The sequence below is a fragment of the Cynoglossus semilaevis genome, chromosome 9, assembly GCF_000523025.1.
Source record: "Cynoglossus semilaevis isolate Cse_v1.0 chromosome 9, Cse_v1.0, whole genome shotgun sequence".
NCBI lineage: Eukaryota > Metazoa > Chordata > Actinopteri > Pleuronectiformes > Cynoglossidae > Cynoglossus > Cynoglossus semilaevis.
Genome location: NC_024315.1, coordinates 5,399,585 through 5,419,972, shown reverse-complemented (window position 1 = coordinate 5,419,972; position 20,388 = coordinate 5,399,585). Strand labels below are relative to the sequence as shown.

The 20,388-nt window shown below is 42.7% G+C and overlaps 1 protein-coding gene across 1 annotated transcript in view; it reads left to right on the top strand.

The window, feature by feature from the left end:
- Positions 1-1,344: 1,344 nt before the first annotated feature.
- fbxo41 (F-box protein 41) overlaps positions 1,345-20,388 on the top strand; it is a 26,947-nt gene continuing 7,903 nt past the window's right edge. The window contains exons 1-5 of the mRNA XM_025058795.1: positions 1,345-1,475; positions 8,461-9,257; positions 10,362-10,591; positions 17,849-18,056; positions 20,330-20,384. Coding sequence (XP_024914563.1) covers positions 8,709-9,257; positions 10,362-10,591; positions 17,849-18,056; positions 20,330-20,384 — 1,042 coding nt within the window. The 5' untranslated portion in view covers positions 1,345-1,475; positions 8,461-8,708. The remainder of the gene's footprint in view (positions 1,476-8,460; positions 9,258-10,361; positions 10,592-17,848; positions 18,057-20,329; positions 20,385-20,388) is intronic.

Here is a 20,388-nt window from a genome sequence, read left to right as displayed (position 1 = left end):
GGGGAGTGTCAGAGCAGCTACAGGTGCTACGTCACACGCTTCTACCTGTAACAGCAGCGTACACGATAAACAACCCGGTAACAGTCGCCGTTCTTTTTGCTGTCTGGCTGTTTATTACACGCCGTGCTGTTGTTGCAAGCGTGAAGTGCACGAAGCTGGTGTAGCCTAGCCTAGCCTAGCCCCGACAAGGGACGGCGCGCGGGAGCTTGCTGATTGGCTCTTCGGAAGCCCACTTTCTCCGCGGGTCACACTGATATTATACCTTCATTTTAAGGTGAGGGGCCACAAAATATTGTACTGCGGGCCGCACTTGGCCCCCGGGCCGCGAGTCTGAGACCCCTGCTGTAAACCAAACAAGGCTGAAGATATATGATGTGGTGTTCAATAAGAGGGCTGAATGCATTCAAGGCCTGTAATTGGCCGGGATTGGCTGATAGTTGGTCAATTTACGACTGACGTATCACAGCTCTGACACTGAGCCAGGGGCCGCGGTTGGGTTTAACTCCTGGGTGTAAATCCCAATAAAACATGTTCAGAACCGCTGATTGAATTCTGGCAGCCGTACAGAGTTTGGCTTCTTTGATACTTCCATTCGTACAGTAAACGAGTGCTAATGACTATCAGACATCGATCAGGGCAGATCTACAGGTGATTGGTTCAAACCATTCTGTCATGATGGAAATTAAAATTAGGGAAATTAAATAGTTTACTAAATAAAAAAATAAAGTAAATGATTAATCATGATTAATCGAGATCGTAATCAATCACAATTTTTCAATAAATTGCGATACATATCGCAATAACTGAAAGGCATACATCTGTTTATATTGTATTTATGACTAATATAAATTATGGAAAATTAACGTGGAGAAAAAATTTTACATATTGCTGATTAATCTCACAAATTATATTGATTAATTCAGAATAAACGGGTACGAAACTCTCATTTAACTCTAGGCGTGTCTTTGGAGTACACCTGGGGGTATGCGCACCCCCATTTGAGAACCACCGACGTAATACTTTGTAGGGTTGATTCACATACTCATTTGAAGTTTATCAAATACATGTAAAGATGTGAAGTTGCCCCCCCTCCCCTTCACTCCTCCCCCCAACTCTGAGTGTAAAACACACCGGGGAGGCAGTGTCAGCGGTGACACCTGGTGATGATTGAGGAGAACTTCTCTGTTCTGTCACAGCCTGATCCAGAGTCAGCTGTCATCCTCCAGCTACAGCACTCACAGGTGGAGTAATCTCCCATCAATCACAAAAATGGGCGGGGTGTGTTTAAACACATGATTCACGTTTTCATCCTTCTTCCTCCTCCCCCTCCTCCTCCTCCCATCTCCTCCTTTCCCAGCCTCTCCTCCCTGCTCCTTCTCTGCAGGCCTGCTGCAGAGAGGGGCGTGTGACGTCAGTGAAGGCTGGAGCAGTTCCGTGGTTGAAGCGGAAAAAAAAAATGGGAAGACGATTGCGAGGTGAGTGAGACGCACATTTCTGTCTTTTCTTAAGCCTCGATCTAGCATCACATCTCTAGGCTAGTGCTTACGGCCGTGCGCGCGCGTGCGTCCGTGCGTGTGTGTGTGCATTGTATATTTGCCATTAAGGCTCTACGGACACCGCTGCTGCTGCTGCTGCTACGGTGCAACCATTTAAAAGAGCCAGTGTCGGGAAACAGGCAGCGTCCGGCGGTGAGCCAGAGCCGCTGCTGCTGCTGTGGAGTCCGGGGTAAATGTAGCACATGTCAGCCTGTCTATCGACCATTCCCCTGAGATTAGTGCACTGCTGCTGCTGCTGCTGCTGCGTCGGTGCTGTTAGTGTCGGTACCGTCGAACCCGACTTCGGGCCCATTTGTTCACATTAGAAGTCACCACCTGGGGCTCTTCCTGCGGTGCCAGTGTGTTCGCCGATGCCGCTGGTCCACACCCACTCGATATGGAGGTCGTGATTGATCCATGTGCAGTGCAGATAACAGGAGTGATGGTGCCGAGTGTTGACAGGCATTTGATTGAGGCTCACGTGACTCATTTTCTGGGTCCAAACCAGGCACTGATGGGCCGCTTCAACCTGGATGTCCCTGCTGATGATGTGGATGTTCGGTGTTTACTACTACACAGCTGGTGGAAGGCATGTGTGTGTCTGTGTAACAGATAACTAATCAATCATGTAGTGTTGGATCTGCAGGCTGGGTCTGGGGGTCTGGACCGGTCAGCAGACCACCACTGTCAGTCATGGTCACTGTGGTCAATTTAATCTGTGAAATTGAACTAATTCCACATTAGCATTTTTTTTTAATTGGGGAGAAAAATGGAGTCAGGGCCACCTGGTGGTGCAGTGGTTGGTGCTACTGCCTTAGGGTAAGGACGATCCTCCAATTCCTACTACAAACCTTCAGTTTGTTGGACACTAGATAAAGTGGCCCAGTGATGGACTGGTCAACTGCCCAGGGTGTAACCCTAACCCTCGCTGTGATTGGTCCACCTCCATCCTGTGAAGAAGATTCTTTAAACCACTCATCTAAAGTTCAGAATTGTTTCATTTTTGTTGCATAATGGAATTTTGTTAAGGTATAAACCGTGTTTCATTCCCAGTTTTCAGGACACACTGAACAGTAACGCGACAGGAAGTTGTGGTTCAGTAAAGATCGGTGACCCTGCAGGACTTGTTTACCTCTCGTACTGGAGCAGTGTTACGTGAATGGACTGTAATAGATATTTGTCAGTCAGTGAGCCCCAGTCTGTGCTGCTGTGTTTGTAGAATCTGATGTGACAGCAGCAGCAGCAGCAGCAGCCGGGCAGAACACGATACTGGGATACAAACGTAAGGGCAGAAAATGGAAAAGGAAGAAAACTTGTTATTTTGTAGATAGATTTTTTTTCTCCATCCTAATCCCAAATCCTTGACCGTTCCCTTTCGAGTGTGTGTTGTGGTCCGTGTTGGTAATGCATGACTGTACTACATATATATGTGTGTGTGTGTACAGTACCTGCCTGTTGTCTCACTGAGGGGCTGCTGCTCTGCTCACTCTGCCGTGACGGAGGTCTTTGACGGCGTATAGGCCTGCGGACCAGTAAACATGTCAGAGGACAGATGGTTTCAGAGTGATCACTGATTCACACAGGTGCAGCAGTACTTTACTCTCCACTGTACACAGCTGGCATTAGTATTCCTACTGGTCAGTCAGTGCATTTACAATTAGAGACAAGAGAGAAACTGACAGACGCCCTGACAGTGAAGCTGGAGTGTGGAAATATCAACCAACTGCTGTACAGAAAAATAAGTCATTGTTTTGGGGTTTGTTCCTTTTTGAATGTCTTGTCAAAGTGTGTCTTGGCGTAATGAAGCAGCAAACACAGAAACAAACGGATGATTAGTTTGGGAGCGACGCACGTGTGAAAGAGTGAAATATTTCAGGTTCTGTTGAAACCTTGAACCAGAACAAAAAAAAATTAATATTTCAGACACAGTGGTGCCGCACTGCTCTTCCCTGGACGGTTCTGTTTCCTTGCTAACATACAGTACTCTCTGCACTCTCACTCAGCGTTCACTAATAGATGGATGTAATGTTGATTAGCATGTGCTGTGGATTGCGCCGCGTGATGAGGTCCAGGTTCTAACGCCGTATGTCGCAGTGATGGAACAAGACTTGTTAATGAATTAATAAATTGGGAAATGACGGTGTAACCATGAAACATCGTAGGTCAATGATGTACATATACAGGTACAGGTACAAACATATACATAATATACATAACATAAGGCCACATTTTTGTCTCATTTGCGATCCCATCCTCGGTATTGAATGATCTCATCAAGTTTTTTATAATATTTTTTGTTGGAGTTAAATACATGGTCTCTTTCATGTACTGGTATCCAAAAATGTTTAAACTAATTTGTTAAATGTTTGCTTCACCTTAAGTCTACAAAGTCAGAATAATATTCTGGGCCTTAACTTCACAGTCAGGCCGTCTGTTCTGCCTGGAAAGTTACATTTGTAAAGCACTTACTCTCCTACGAAGGAGGTCCACGGAGACTGTCAGGGTTGTGAGCTCGCAGGGAGACAGGAAGTGCTGATCTACTGCCGCCTCATTTTGGAGTTTTTGACACGTCGGTTTTTATCCAGACAAAGTATTGAATGAAGAAAAGAACAGTGTAACATTGAAAGGTTCTAATGGAGTCGGCAGCAGACCATCAATTTCACTGGGCTATAAAATCACTCATGAACTGAACGGGGCTTTTGTTCTGAGGACTGAGTTGTTGATACGTTTATTTAAGAAGGAAAAACAACCAGAATGCTGTATTTACTGCGTCTGTGAACTGTGTTTTCTTTTTGTCTCTGACGGCAGCCATGTTTTTATCGAGAGGCAGGTCCTCAGAGATGGTGATTCAATGTGATTGGCCATTTATCAGCGTGTTGCGCTGTTGCATAATGCAGTCCAGTTCGTTCATTGATTTTTATTTACCATTTATTTTCCCACCTCTATAGCTAAAATGACTCTAAACCAGGGGTGTCAAACATAAGGCCTGTGGACCAAAACCGGCCCGCTAGGGGTTTCAATCTGGCCCATTTGAAAAAATGTTTTAAAAAAAAATGCACATGATGTTTTGTGTGAGAAAACATGGACTTATGTTGTGATTGTTCTGGTCCGGCCCACTTGGCATCTGTGCTAGGGGTTTCAATCTGGCCCATTTGAAAAAATGTTTTAAAAAAAAATGCACATGATGTTTTGTGTGAGAAAACATGGACTTATGTTGTGATTGTTCTGGTCCGGCCCACTTGGCATCTGTTATAGACTCAACAATATTGTACATTTATTTACTTATTTAGCAACAACTGTTTAAGCTAACACAGACTGCTACATTGTTTGTACACCAATCCACTCACATTTATTGATACAGCAGTGGCTAAAAGACCACTTGATATATTTTAAATCGGTCACGTCAACTACTGATTCCACTGCAGGAGCAGTTTGATTATTTTATTTTATAGCCTATCTGCCATACATTAAACACAACACGTGGGGGATCGGGGCATTAGGGCGGTTGTACGACATCAACAACATGCACTGATGGCGTACATACATTGATGGATAAGTGCTCCACTTAACAGCCGCGTGGATCAATAGCAGACAGTGCTGAGCTGGGGTCTGTCCATCAGCTCACATTTGTGGGAGTCACTCACTCCGTCTCACTCACTATGCCAGGCTCATCCCGGCCACAGACGCTTTAATGATGCTCTTTGAGTGACATTGCAGCTCCAGCCTTCCAGTTCCTTCAGTCGTTCTATGTCCACTGAATGTTAATAGTTCTCCATCTGCACCGGTCGGGACTGTGGCATCAACGTGACTTTGCTGTTGTGGGAATGAAGTAGTGTAGAGTATCACAGGTACATGTAGTATTCCTTAAGTACTGTCTTCCAGATACTTTAACACATACAGAATTATTTATTTGTGATTGATGAAGAAACTAACATGAAAGCTAAGCAGCTGGGTGTTTACGAAAGCCGACTGTGAGCTTGGGTTGTTTTGCTGTAACTTTTTTTTTTCTTGGAAGTACATTGCTGTAGTACACCTTGGAGTGATGTTAAATATTTAATAATTAACCAACATACTATTTACTGAATCTTCTGCACAGCTGGTACTGTTGGCCTTGGTTGTTTACATTATTTAGCAATAGCATCACTGTAACGTATGAAAACCTGGAAAATCTGGTGCAGTTTTAAGTGGCTGCATAAAATGACTGGGCGGGCTGCATTCGGCCCGCAAGCCTTGAGTTTGACACGTGATCTAATATAATCGTACGTTTCATTTCATGTTTGTCACGTTTCATGTTTTTGTCATGTAAATAGATAGAGTAAAAATTACTTTATTTTTCCATTCACCTTCATTTAGGTTTGTCTGAATGTTTGAAGCGAAATTCATTTTTTATATTAATGATATGTTGATATGGATCCAACTGTAGTTTGGTCTATCATTAGTCTATTTTCGTGAATTTTCAATTCTTCTAACAAATGAACCGTGTGACTTTGTTCTGCTTCGCCGTCGGCTGTCGGCGTAAAAAGTGACTGTGGAGGAAACACATTTTTCTACATGAGGAATAGCGGGATTAACAAGTCCATTATTGAGGCTGTTGCTCCTGTCACACCTCCACACACCTCTCTCACAGAGAGGAGACACAGAGCCAAGAGAATCACACAGCTGCCTGCCTGTTTGAGTGCAGCTCCTCTGCACAGGGCTGGTAAAACAAATCTTTATCTGAAAAGACATGCACACAGGAACAAGTCACACATTAGATTAGCGTTAGATTGAGCCCCAGATCTGGTCAGAGGGATCAACGTCATGTGGAAGTTGGTGTTAAAGCAGAATTTCTAATATATTCGTAATGTGTCCTAAGAGTTATTTTAAACCTATGTTTACTGAGGGGGAATGGGGGGGGCGAAGGGGTCCTGATTCAGAGAGAGGAGAAACACTAAAGAAATGGACTTTTATCCGTGTATTAACGAGATAAAGTAAGTGCAGTATATAAAGTATTATTGAATTGACATTAATCTAAGATTTATTTATTTTTTGCGCCGTATGTTGTTGCTTTTAGTCATGGAGAAAAATTTTCCTGACTCAGCTTAGATGACATAATGTGTACATTGACCAGAGCGATAAGCTGTTGCTTAATCTTGGCACAACTTTAGCAATATGGAAAACTCCAAAGTGGCAGAAAAGTACTTTAGGGTGGTGCAGCTTCTGCATATTTGTCTTTATACAGTGTGTTCAATGAAAAAAACATGCTATTGATGGAAGTTCGTATATTCCACCTACATTTTAGCAGAAACTAATTGCTTGTAATAATGTTTTAACCTCTGGAAGCAGAAGCAGTTTTGTTAACTTCGATACCACAGCCCAACACGCCCGACCACTAAAGCACAGGCTGGTCCAAAAACACAACTGTGAAAACCTTTAAAAAATCCACTCAGAGCTGGAGTTGAAATAACTCAAAAAGACGATGTAGATTGTATGTAAAATGACGGGCCACAGGACAACGTTGCAGCTTTCCTGCCTGACAAATACAGTATTTTCAAGTGGAGCCTGGATGTTCAGGCGCTGCAGTCCGCTAATGCCACACCAGGGAAATAGTAAAGTACAGTAGCGCTAATCCCCCCAGTGAGAATAAATGACTGTGGCAGGGATGCTAGTGCGCTTAATGTAATTTGTTCCCGAAGACGCATTCAGTGAATCTTAGACTGATACATAACCAGTTCAGAGTCTCCTGCTTGTCTAAGATAATCAATAAACAATGAGAAAGGTCTAACGCTAGCTCGTTAGCTGGTACATTACTGCACGACCTCAAAGTATTTTTTTTTTTGTCTTACAATTTTGATGCTAAAATATTTGTATTTTAAATATGTCGTGTTTTCTCTGGTGATGGTTAAAAGGGAGGCAACTGCAGTGATTTGTGCCTCATGAAGGACACACGCCCTCTGTTCACTGGTCCACGTTACTGTACACTCAGTACCACACAGCTGAGCTGCATTGGCAGGACGTGCCATGTGGCTACCGACCAGCCTCTCTCCCTTCCATTTCCTGCTTTGGTTAAATACCTTGTATAGTAATTTTAAGCAGATGGGAGTGTGTGCTGTGTGCAGTAGTGACTGCGCTGGTGAAACCCTCCTTCTTTAATAAGTGGACACGTCGTGCCAGAACACTCCCAGTCCGAGCCTCACCAGACTTTTAATAACAGCCTCAGTGACTTCTGGGAATTTCCAGCGTTTTGGCCGGCTGTGGAGAGTGTCATGCACCAGGGATAATGTGGTTACACGGCCCATGTCTGTGTCGGCCGCTCTGCTCATTAATAGCTGATGTCGTCGGGAAGAAAAGTCGGAAAGTGTCAAAACTGCTTATCATATAAGAAAAAAATTAATTCAGCACAAATAAATAAAATCCTATAACGAAATGGAGAGTGATTTAAATCAGTTAAATGTCCACCTTTAATATGCTATCACGTGTGTCAAACTTAAGGCCCGGGGGCCAAATAAGGTCCGCCACGTCTTTTTGAATGGCCCGCCGGAGCTTAAACAGCATTTAATTTATTATTGTCTCTGTTATCCTTCATTAAGAGTTGCTGAACTAATGCGTGATTTACAAAATGATCGGAAGCAACTGTGACTTTCTTCATAACAAATGTGTCTCTATCTTTGAGCAGTAGTTTGCACAACTGGCTTTTGCTATTTAGTCAAAATCATTTTCAAAATTTTCAGTTTGTGTAATTTTAGTGTTGATGGAGGTGTACAGCTCTGCCAAACAGAGGAGATCATGGCTATGTTTAGCTGATGGAAAAATAATGTACCAATTTAATCGATTAGGAGATTTCGTTTGCTTTCTAGCACCACCTGCAGGGGTAATATTGTTTCTCTACCTAAATATATTTTTTCTTAATCTTCTTTATCTTTGTTTTTGCTTTCTCCATGTTTAGGACCTCACACAGGGCAGCCATGAGAGGTGAAGCTAGGAGCCCAGTGACCTATGGACACAATGTGTGGTCATGTGACTGATGTGGACCGGTCCACCTCAGACGGAACACTCGTCCCAGTGATTTGTTGTAGCGCTCCTAACTTCACCATGAGGAAGTCCGTGAGACACTCGGCCTCTTCGATGTTGTACCGGCGCTGCCATTGTGCTGTATGAGCGCCCCCCTTCCTTCTGTGGCTGTCACTGCACGGAATGGCCTCTCTGGACCTGCCATACCACTGTCCTCGGTGCGGGGAGCACAAGCGATTCCGAAGCCTCTCATCCTTGCGAGCCCACCTGGAGTACAACCACACATACGAGACCCTCTACGTCCTGTCCAAGTCCAACAGTGTGTGTGATGCTGCTGCCCTGCTGCCCCTAGTGGCCGAAGGCGCTATCCTCACACCCGCCAACAACAACGACCCCTTCGAGCCGCTCCGCCCCTCAGCTCTGAAGGAGCGCCGTTTCCCTTGTCGTGAACTGCCTTGTGTGGACGACCTGAGTTTGACGCCAGCTCACCCCAGCTCTGCGGCCCGATATATTCCCAATGTAGAGTTTCCCTTAGGGGAGATTTTCATGAAGAAGGCCATGACCTCTGCAGACCCGGGTCCTCATGGAAACCCCAGCACAGCCGTAGCTGTGGCTGCTAATGTAGCAGCTAGCGCAGTGGAGGCGGCCTATGAGGAGAGCCTGGCCAGGCTGAAGGCACGTGCGTTTGAGCGTCTGGAGCTGGATGAAAGGCTGGAGAAGCTGTCGGAGGAGGTAACGATGACTCCTTTGTTGACAGCGCCAATTTGAGACCAAACACTTTCCCATTTGGGGTTGTGTCAGTCGGTAATTAGCGCCTGTGCATGTTGACACTTAGTCTTCTCCATCTAGTCTGCTGCTGCTGCTGCTGCTGCTGCTGCTGCTGTTGTTCTGATTAGTATTTTACACTTGACGTAGTGAAAATGTCGGTGTATTGAAGGTGGAAAAAAAAAATGTTTTTTGAAGAATCACTTTCAGTTTTTCCTTTCATCAGTGGACGCTGACACTGTGATACCTGATATTGATTGATGATTACAGTGGTAACTCAGATTCTCTTTCCCACGTAACACCCTCAATGTTTTCCCAGCGTTGGGATTTGGGGGTCCTGGGGGGGTTCAGACCCATCTTCCAGTGTCACTTGATCAAGTTTTTACCTTGAAGTGTGATAAGTTATAATCCGTACACGTTAGCAGCGAGTTCTTGTTAAACACAAAAACTAAAAATAACTAAATCTGGATTTATCACCAAAGCCAGTTTTTAAGGGACCGTCATTAAGTCGTGTGTGGCAGCCAGACATTAAAATAAACTCAGAAACTGCTCAAACAATTAGGGCCTCTGCCCAAGAATTTGTTCCGCCGTCCACAGAACGTGAGGACGCCCCTGTAGAACCATCCATCTCAGTGAATGAACGGCTGTTTCACTGCGCAGTCAAACTGTAACAGATGGTAACGGTTTTCGTCTCCAGAGCTCTGCGAGCTTTTAATCAGGAAGTTATTTCCTGACTAAATGACAATACATTACAATCTTTTCATGCATAATTACAGGCGTCGATAACATCACCTCCTCCAGCCAAGAAAACTGCAGTACTGAAAAGTTGTTTTTTTCACACCCAGAATTTACACAGAAAAGTTTGGGTTTTTTTTAGTATGTGAAAATTACAGGTTTTGTTTTTGATTACGAGCAGAAACTGATTTTCTTTCCAGTTCCGCAGATAAACATTGTTAAAATCAGACTGGCACGCTGTGGTGAACAATCACGGTTTTAGTAATAAAGAACTTATTTACAATATCTAGTTGAAGACGTTGACATTAAGAAGCTCAAGTCCTTCATGTCTTGTAGGTGGAACAGAAAATAGCAGCGCGCGTGGGCCGTCTTCAAGCGGAGCTGGAGAGGAAGAGCTCCGAGCTGGAGCGAGCCAAGCAGGAGAGCGAGCGGCTGAGCCAGGAGAAACAGGACCTGGAGGACAAGGCCTCGGAGCTCTCCCGGCAGGTGGACGTCTCTGTGGAAATGCTGGCTAACCTCAAACAGGATCTGGTGAACAAGGAGGCGGAGCTCAACCACAAACAGCAGTAAGTGATTTGAACACTTCACTCCAGTGAGGCACATTCAGGACTGATTGTCAAGACATGTGGTTTGATACGTTAACCCTCCACAGATGCTAATCTCCATTAGCCCCATTTATCATGACTGTTCACATGCAGTTTTATTTATAGATAATGCTAGGTGTGAAAGCTAAAAATATATGTCTAATTTCTGACCAACCTGACTCAACCTGTTATTCAAAATTCTAAAAAAAAAAACATTTCTGACCAACCTGACTCTGTTATTCTAAATTCTAAAAAAAAAAAATCAAATTAAAAACAACTCCTCTACCTTTGCTTCTTTATACATTTCGAAGCTCATCACCATAAAAATCCTCGTTGGTTTTTGAATTGAAACACAGACGTTGGTGTCGTCGATGACACAGTGATGAATTCATAAAACACATGATCATTGATAATGAAAACACACCGTTAATAACTTAACATCAAATCCCTCCTCCAGATGTGTTCTGCAGCTGTCTCCTCCTGTGGATGACAGGCTGCTCACACTGAATGGAGGGATGGATGGATGGAGGGATGGATGGGACGGTGCAGCTGGGAAACAGTTGTCTTGTCACCGACTCCCTATAAACCTGCCAGTCTTCCCAGTGCAGGAACGGTGGCTCATGTTTATGTCCTGCTCCCTGTGCTGCGTCTCTATCACGCCCTTTTCTCCTCACTCTGCTCTCAGTTTTCATCACTTCCTGTTGGTCTCCTTATCAGCTGTGAATGTCAGCAGTAGGTCAGACACACAAAGGTCATTTCCCAGGTTTTTTTTTTTCTAATCTCACCGCAGATAAAACAAGTTAATATGTGAGCGAAGCACAAAACTGTGACCAGACACAGGAGCTGTGAGCTGCAGAACCAGTGTTTGTTATTATGACGTGTTATGACCCTAACACTACTGCAGTATTACTCCTTTGATACTGCATATGACAAACGACTTACTTGTCTCTTGTCTGGGGTTCCGTTGACCAGTACTGCACTCAGGATACCAGTACTTCAGAAATCAGTGTGTCCCAACCTGGAGGTCACGTGTATATATGTATATATATATTTATATATATCTGTTATATATATGTATATGCAGTATATTTATGCTTTTAAATATGTATATATATATATTTATATATGTGTGTGTGTATATATGTGTGGTAGATATGTACAATATATACAGTATATATATATGTGTGTATATATTTACATACATGTATATATATTTATATGTGTATATATATAAATATATATATATATGAATTTGTAGAAGTGATCCAATAATTTTATTTAAGGACTTTTTTGCACCTTTAATTCTCACGTCCAGTACATCAGTTTGATAAAACCGTGGTAAAAAGCAGACGGATGGAACACAGTGATGATGAATGCAGTTGAATTCATTCCCAACCAGTGAATTTTTGCCAAATTCAAAGTTTCTGTTTCATCATCATCACTGCACAGAAGCTCCATCTGAAACCCAGGCCGTGGTGGTTGACGCCCTGACAGGAGGACACACCACAGAGTTTGGTCAGGTTTAGTGGAGCAGGAGCTGAAGTGAACGGCCCTGACTGCCTGTCAGCATTGATTTGGAAAGGTGATAATCTCAGCAACCTTTTGTCTCGGCCGGGTGGTTGCCTCAGGGCGATGCCAGCAGCCCAGTCTCACCTTTTTTTATTTTTTCCCCCCCCTCTTTCCCCAGTCTCTGTGAGAACTGCTGGCAGTCAAACAGTCGGCTCATTCAGAGCAGGGATGGAAAAAAGCTATCACACTGGGTGAATGTTGAGCTGAGGTGATGACTAAGCAGTCATTATTGGCTTAAACCTGTCTGCCCAACAACCTCAAACTCTCATTTTGCTCCTTTTAATCGTTGATCTTCCCCACTGCAGGTTTTTTTTTTTTTTTTAATTCTCTGCCTTTTGCAGGGATGTGTACGTCAGTTCTGTCCGATCCTACAAGTGTAAGATGAAGCTGACACAGAATTACTCTTGCTGCTGAGCAGTGTTGTGCATAGCATTTTGACAAGGACCTTGAAAATGTACTCTGAGCTCAGAATGACTCAGACTTCTTCCAAAATACAGGCAGGACACTGCAGGCGCCGCTCAGTGCCGGCACCGGTCGACATTCTAATCTCAGTGTGCAGGTGTACTTTATATCAAATACACACAAAACGCACACCGTACTCTCACTGCACTCGTCTGTGATGGCGACACGGAGCAGCAGTCTCTCCGAGGCGTGTGTTATTAAATGCTTTAACAGTGAGTGGAATAAAAGAGGATGAGCAGTAATCAGGAGAAAGCAGAGCCTGAGGAGGGATGAAAAACGCTGCTCTGATGACAGCTACTGTTTGCTTGTGTAATTGCTCACGGCCTAATGTCGTCTTCACTGCTCCACTGTACGGCTCTGAACAGCTGTTTGCGATCGAATGTGGCCCTTGGATTTCCAGCCCATTTCATGTGTCGCTGGGATAATGATGGCTCCGGTCACTTAGAGCTGCGGACGTAACGTCGTTACTCTGCTCACATTTAATTATACCTCTTCTCAGGGGAAATCTGTTTATGTGGGATGTGCAGACCGAGCACTGACACACCATCATTTAGACCAGTCCAGCCCAACCAGCATTTAAAGTTACAGCTATAGCAATAGTTGCATTTTTCAACCAAAATGTCAAAAAAAAAAACGTCTGAAGGAATATTACAGTTACAGCTTTTGGTCAGTTTTAGGACTTCAACTTTTAGAACATATTTTCTTGCATTTATTCACAATTCAAAAAATTATTTCATTTGTTTAGCATAAAGAAATTATTAAAAAACATGCGCTAGCTAGCGACATGCTAGCTTGTTCAGAGCTGCTTGATAACAGGTGCAAACGCCAGAGCTACACAGATTCAGACCTCATCATTTGAGGTGCATTCAGGTACCATCAGAAACCGTTCAGGTACCATCAGAAATGTAAAAAAAAAAAAAAAAAAACTGCTCTCCTTGATGTTACATGTTATTCAGTCGGTGGTGACCAGATGATCCTGATGGTGTTGACCTCCAGTTAGAGCAGGATATATGGGCAGTGGGCCGTCGGTGCCGTCACTGGATGGAAGAGACTGACGGGTTTGTCCTTGAGGATCAAACCGTTGGCACAGAGAGGAAACAGTAAACAGGATGGATGATGGCCGCCATCGTTCACAGGACCAGTCGCCTCCCGTCTTTCTCTCTCACTCGGTAACTGACGTGATCTGACTGCAGATGGATGACGGCAGTCAGTTGGTTTTAATCCCCTAGGGTTGAAGGTGAGCGAGTGTGTCAGTGTCTGAGGTTGACTGAGGTTTCCAGTGGTTTTTGGGGGTGACAGAGCACATATATATATATATATATATATATATATACATATATATATGTATGTCTATCATATTGGTAATTGATTGGCAGATGATACAGCAGGTTTTGAAACTTCAGTCATGTCTTCAGTACATTTTAAAATATTTGGCTTTAAGCTAAATTGCCGACATTACAGTATTTTCCGGTTTTCACACTTTTTATCATCCTTTGGCTGGGTTTGCGACTTATACTCGGGTGTGACTTATATATTAATATATATATAATTTCACATTTGTTATTTTTACGTATTTTCCGGACTATAGTCGCACTTTTTATCATCCTTTGGCTGGGTTTGCGACTTATACTCGGGTGTGACTTATATATTAATATATATATAATTTCACATTTGTTATTTTTACACTGACAGCCACTAGAGGGCACTTGGTGCGTCTTATACTCCGGAGTGACCTATAGTTTTTTTTTTTTTACGTTAAATGATTTTAAGTAAAAACCAATGGGACAGACTCTGGCCTGATTTCACTCTACAAACTGACAAATTATGAGTCCCGTCTCTGCAGCAGACAGTTAATTCCACATTAAATAGTGTTCTCCCTGATCCGTACTGAAATACTCTTTCTCATCATTACCTTTGTGTTGCCAGTTGTTTGCATTTTTGTGATTTAACAAAAAAAAAGAAAAAGTCTGATTGGTTTAAGCCCAGACCTGGATTAATGGGTTCCTGGGAAACCAGCCATGCATTTCCTTTTTTCTTTTTTTTTTTCTCCCCTCCTCCTCCCGAGACCTATAAAAAACAGCATAGTTCATTGTGTCTCCTTCATCAGGCTCTTTCTCTCCAAACCTTTTATCCCTGTTTTTGTCTCCTCTTCTCCTCTCACTGCCAAATCCTGCTCAGAGGATTCGAATGCCGTCTTTCTTCGTAGTCTGTCGGGTTTTTGTTTGTAGGATTCAATTGAACCAGCACCATTATTGCAGTATAAAATAATACACAATAATGTAGCACATATTTTACGGTGGTGTCTCTTTGGAAGCTGGGTGTCAGGGTGTCAACACGGAGACTGTGTTGAATAGAAGTGACCTTTGATCCTGACTCAGTGGACGGAGGTCAGGGCCAGTCTTTCATGCGGTCGTTCCTGCTACAGCTGGACGTACAGGCGTCTAAAAGGATCCACGATAAAAGATAGAAATGGAGTTTATATTTTCATCTCTTTTTAATGTAAGAACAAATGATATTTTTCTGCTTCATATTTCTAAATATGCGAAGGAAAATCATTTTCGTTTTTTTTTTACATCTGTTTTTTGTGTGATCAGTGGTTTTGTTGGAATTTATGCTAAATATGAAGCTGTGTTTTCCCCACATTTTGGTCAAAGATTCACAGCCAAACAAGGCCATAAAGGTCGAGATGAGATGGACAGAAAAGTCCGACTCAACATTGAACCTTTCAAGTCTTCCCTCTGTCGTACACACTGATGCAGTACTGTTTACCACCATCAATTATTACACAATACTTTTATTCTTAATGAGCAGTTGATGAGCCTGGTGCAGATGATGATAATCCTGTTATTTTGCATCGTGCACAGAAGTGTCTCCAGGAGTGTTGACGATCACAGGAGGGAGGAGACGTCATCACCATTTAATGCTTGTATAATTTTCACCACTGTGTATTTGTTTATTTATTCTCAGGCGTCATGGCAGCTCTGCTCTGATTTTAACCTCACAGTCAAACAGAGAACTAATTTCGGAGTTCTACTTTAACAATCTCGGCCTGAAGATAGAGAAAGTTAATTGTGCCAGACACGGCACTATTTCTGTCACACGATGGCCCTGTTTGAGGACTGTTTGTGTGTTTTTGGTTTTCTCTCCAATCGTTCAGGATTGTACAACAATTTAAAGCAAAAAAAAAACATCTCAGTGTCTCAAACACGGAATGGGATTTTTTTTATTTTTTTTGTGAGGGTGGCCTGGAGGACAGAATAAAGAGAGGATCAGATGGACGTGACGCGGCGGTCTGAAGGCTCCTCTGTCTTTGACCAGATCACTTCATCTCTCTCGATCGTGTTGTTCAGAAAGCAGAGGCTCACGCTGTTAAAACAGACAAAAACTCAGGCGAGGACGTCTGCAGCTTCACACAAAGAGGCCGTTCAACATGAGAGAGTCTGAAAGGAAAATGTCTGACTGGGTTTTTTTAACATTAGAAAATGGATTTGTAGACTTTATAAAAAGTGATTAGCTTCACTCTGTGGTAACTGTGATTCATTTTAGGGCTCTTTAAAAGATGACAGTCGTTACCTTAGACTGGTGAATCAGCCGTGAGCAACATGGACTACAGTCAGACAGAGGATGAAAACTAAAGGTCACGCACAGAACTGTGACCCAACTTGAACTTGAACTTGAACTTTGTTCTGTGTCTGATTGAGTTCCGTCTTATTTTTGTTTATTTGGTAAATGTTCTGTCTCTTCACATCTTCAAAAAAAAAAAAACCTTCTAAATCACCAAAGATAAAAACCCAAAAGTGAGTGTCCATGTTATTGTCCTGGAGTGTTTTACTGCTACTGCTACACTACTGCATTTTATTAGTAGTAGTAGAAGTAGTAGTAGTACTTTAATGACAAAAATATATTTTGTATTTTTTACAATTTTTTTATTATATTATTTTTTATCATGATTTATACTTGTATATTTTTAATCCACCTCTTATTTAGGTATACTTATATATTTTTAATCCACCTCTTATTTAGGATTTATCTTCTTATACCTAGTGCGATATGGAAAAATGTTAATATCTTAATCTTAATAACAGTGTAGGTTAAAGGTCAAGGCCTAAAACGAAGCCTTATTGTCAGATTGTACAGTCGTTCTGGACTCGTCGTCTTCTCAGTGACTTCCGCTCCACAGCTGTTTGATCTCAGATGAAGGCGGAGTCAGCAGCTGCACAGATTCATGACGGTGCTGTTCTCTGAACTGCTGAATATGGAAATGAACTCCTGCCTGAAAACACAGTCAAGTCTGAGGTCCAGGCTGGGCCACATGGGACTTTTACCAAAAATATTAACTCTGCAAAACCAGAAGAAGAAGAAGAAGAGCAGAAATATTGTCCAGAGATATTTTTACAGCAGCCGAGAAAATCAATAAACATGAATTGTGTTTTTGTCAAATGAAGTTAAAGGAGCGATCGTTTCTGCTGCTCTCAGTCAATACAGAAAAAACAAACTGCACTGTCTGTAAGACAACACCCTGCAGAGCTTTTTTTTTAATATAGTATTGTATGTAATTATGTTAGTGACATGGGCAAACTTTTTCACTCGGGGCGGGGGGCACAGTGGGTCCTAAAGTTTGACCAGTTGAGCTGGTCAAATTACACATAGATAAAAAGTCCTTTGGATCAGGTACTGACATCTGCCTGCTGTTCCCTGGCTCGCAGTTTCAGCCGTACAAAAAAATCATGATTCATTAATCGCAATTAATCGAGGTCAATCCACATCTGCACTTTAACTAATCAGATTAAAGGTTTGGATCACAGACAGAACAGGGTTCTGGTTTGTTTCTCTTTTCTCAGGATTAAAGACCGGACCTTCAAACCTCAGAGTCGTGCTCTGTCATCATGCCCACTCTCTCTCTCTCTCTCTCTCTCTCTCTCTCTCTCTCTCACTTCTCTGGGTTTGGGTATTTGTCTCTAACAGACCCTGGAGTGTGAAGGGTTTCACAGCAGCTACTGTGTGTTTGTAGAACATTCTATCAGTTCAGTTCAACATGACCTTAACACGGACATTTTCACCGTCCACACTTAAATAAACGTATTTTTCTGTCAGACCCCGGGCGGACGTACAGTACAGCTCCAGTCATAAAGTGTCACACAGGACCTGCTGCAAACATCAGATTCATTTTTTCTTTCTTTCTTCTTTTTTTTTCTGCTCCGTCTTCAGGGAGGTGGCACAGATCGACCAGTTCCTGCAGGACACCGCGGCGCGGGAGGCCAACGCTAAAGTCCGCCTGCAGCAGTTTATCGAGGAGCTGCTGGACCGAGCCGACCGCGCCGAGAAACAGCTGCAGATCATCAGCAGCTGTGGCACCACACCCAACGGCAGCCTGGGACACTGCAGCCTGCAGGCCTCCAAGGGAAACGGACGGCAGGTGAGACGGGCCGTCGTGAGTCTGGTGTGTGATGTCACTAACATTGGCTGTTGTGACGAGGGATGGCTAAGTAATGAAATATAATTTGACAAAACATCACCGACATGAAGCGTTTGTTCACTTATTCATTTTTCAAAATTCAACGGCCTGGATTGAACCCTCTGAGGTGCTTGATTTGGCCCGTGGGCCTAACGGCCTGGATTGAACCCCCTGAGGTGCTTGATTTGGCCCGTGGGCCGTATGTTGGACACCCCTAAACTAGATCCTGTAGATGTGATGTGGTTTTTGTCAAAGTTCTTAGGTCACAGCTTCAACAAGGAAAGTTGGTTTTTATATGTTTTAACGCAGGATTTTTTCCTTACAGTTGAAGGTGTAATTACGAAGCAGAATTATTTTTTAAATTCATTTTTGACTCCATTGGGATCCAGGATCATTGTGAAGGCCAAATTAGATTTTTATTCTATTTTTTTCTCACAAGATTTTGAGCGTTTTATTAAATATTTAAGACCTTTCTGTTGTTGCATTTTCCCAGGTTAGATTTTTCTTATTTGTAGAGATTATAGTGGTAAATTAAACAACACCTTAGTACTGCGTCAGAGTTTGAAGTATCTCTGAGATGTTTGGAGTTTAAAAACGTTTTTTAGTCTTCGTTAGTTGACAGAGAACGTAACGTCCGTACAAAAACACGATACTCTACGTGTACTGTAGTACTGTAGTACTGTACTACTGTAGTACTGTACTAATGACTGTCTGCGTTGCTTTGTCCAACTTCTTCTCTTTGAAATATTCATGGTCACAACATAAATCAGAGTTATTATCCCACACCTCCTGACAGTGTCCTGTTCCTCGCTGCAGGAATGTTGTGCTGCCATGGAAACCAGCACCAGCTCCAGCTCTCCTCGAGGTTTCAGCGTGTTTTTAAATTAGATTTAATGTGTTGCCAACCTGCCAGAAGAAGAAGAACACACAAATCTCTCTTCAGTTCAGTTACAAAAATCCATCGTTATCACTGATCAGTGGAAGTGAAGTCTGTCTGGGACAGAGCCTTTAAATGTGTAGACATGTTTATTTTTTGCTGCCTGTCTGATGATTTCCATTGAGACATCATTTCATTTCAAACTCATCCTCAGTTTGCATCTTTATTTTTTCTATTTACGTGAATTACAGCCTTTCAAACATATTCACGTTTTAAATCCTTTTAATCCAAATGACATTTTTATGGTTAATTGGATTAAACAGCAGACATCAAAGCTGTTTGATAAACACTGTGGACTAAGACAATTGACTTGTTAACTACGACAAATAGATCTGTTACCACAGTCAAGTGATCGGGACAGTCCTCCGTCTCTGCCTCAGTCCATTTCCACCGGGGTGAGAGAGGAGCAGAGAGAACTCACCCACCAGGGTGAGAGAGGAGCAGAGAGACGGAGGCAGAGTGAGGTCGTGACTCTGTCAGTGTTTGTGCACATGTTTCCTCTGGGGCGTGTTTTCACACCGGTACACAGAGTTCCACCTGGAGCTGCTTCACAGTTCGATGCTCAGGCAGAGCAGAGCAGCAGTGGGACATGATGTTGGTCCCTGGAAAAACAGGACGAGTTTGAGTCAGACTGCAGTCGTCACCGACTGGTCTGTCCACAGAGCAGGAGAAACTTTTTTTGGCTAAAAATAATATGATGGTGATGATGAACATTTAGGAAGAAATTACTTTTGATTTAGTTTTTATTAAAGACTAGGGATGTCTGCGATTCACTGGTTGCTGATATCAGATCTGCTGATATTGTCCAAACACTTCATTTTTATCATCCCGTTTTTATCATCTCTTCCCTGTGTTTAATCCAGAATAACTAGCATAAAGAAATAACAAAAAAAAAACAGAAACATTCAAAGTCTTCAAATCTTTGCATCAACCCTGTTAGAGGATGCTGTACTGTATCTTTCTCACCATCACCATGGCAACTGCCTGGTGATGGTGTTTGAACTTAAAGCGGCTCCGGTGATCATTTGTTCATTTTCATTTTATTTATATTCTGACTTTGTGTGATGTTTGAAGATAAATATTTAATATTTTTTCCTCGATGAGAAATCACATCCAGATGATAACTCACATTTATTCCTGAAAAATCACATCCAGATGATAACTCACAGTCACAGTATGTTATGAATCAATTAGCATTTTAGCAAAAGAACATCAGGTCAAACTGAACAACCACTTCTGTGTTTCTTCAACCTTCAGGATGAAAATTGATGCCTTTTTTTTCTCTCTCTCTCTGCAGAGAAACTCCAGCCTCTCTGGCAGCACGAGAGGGATGTACCAGGTGTCGGAGCGACGCTC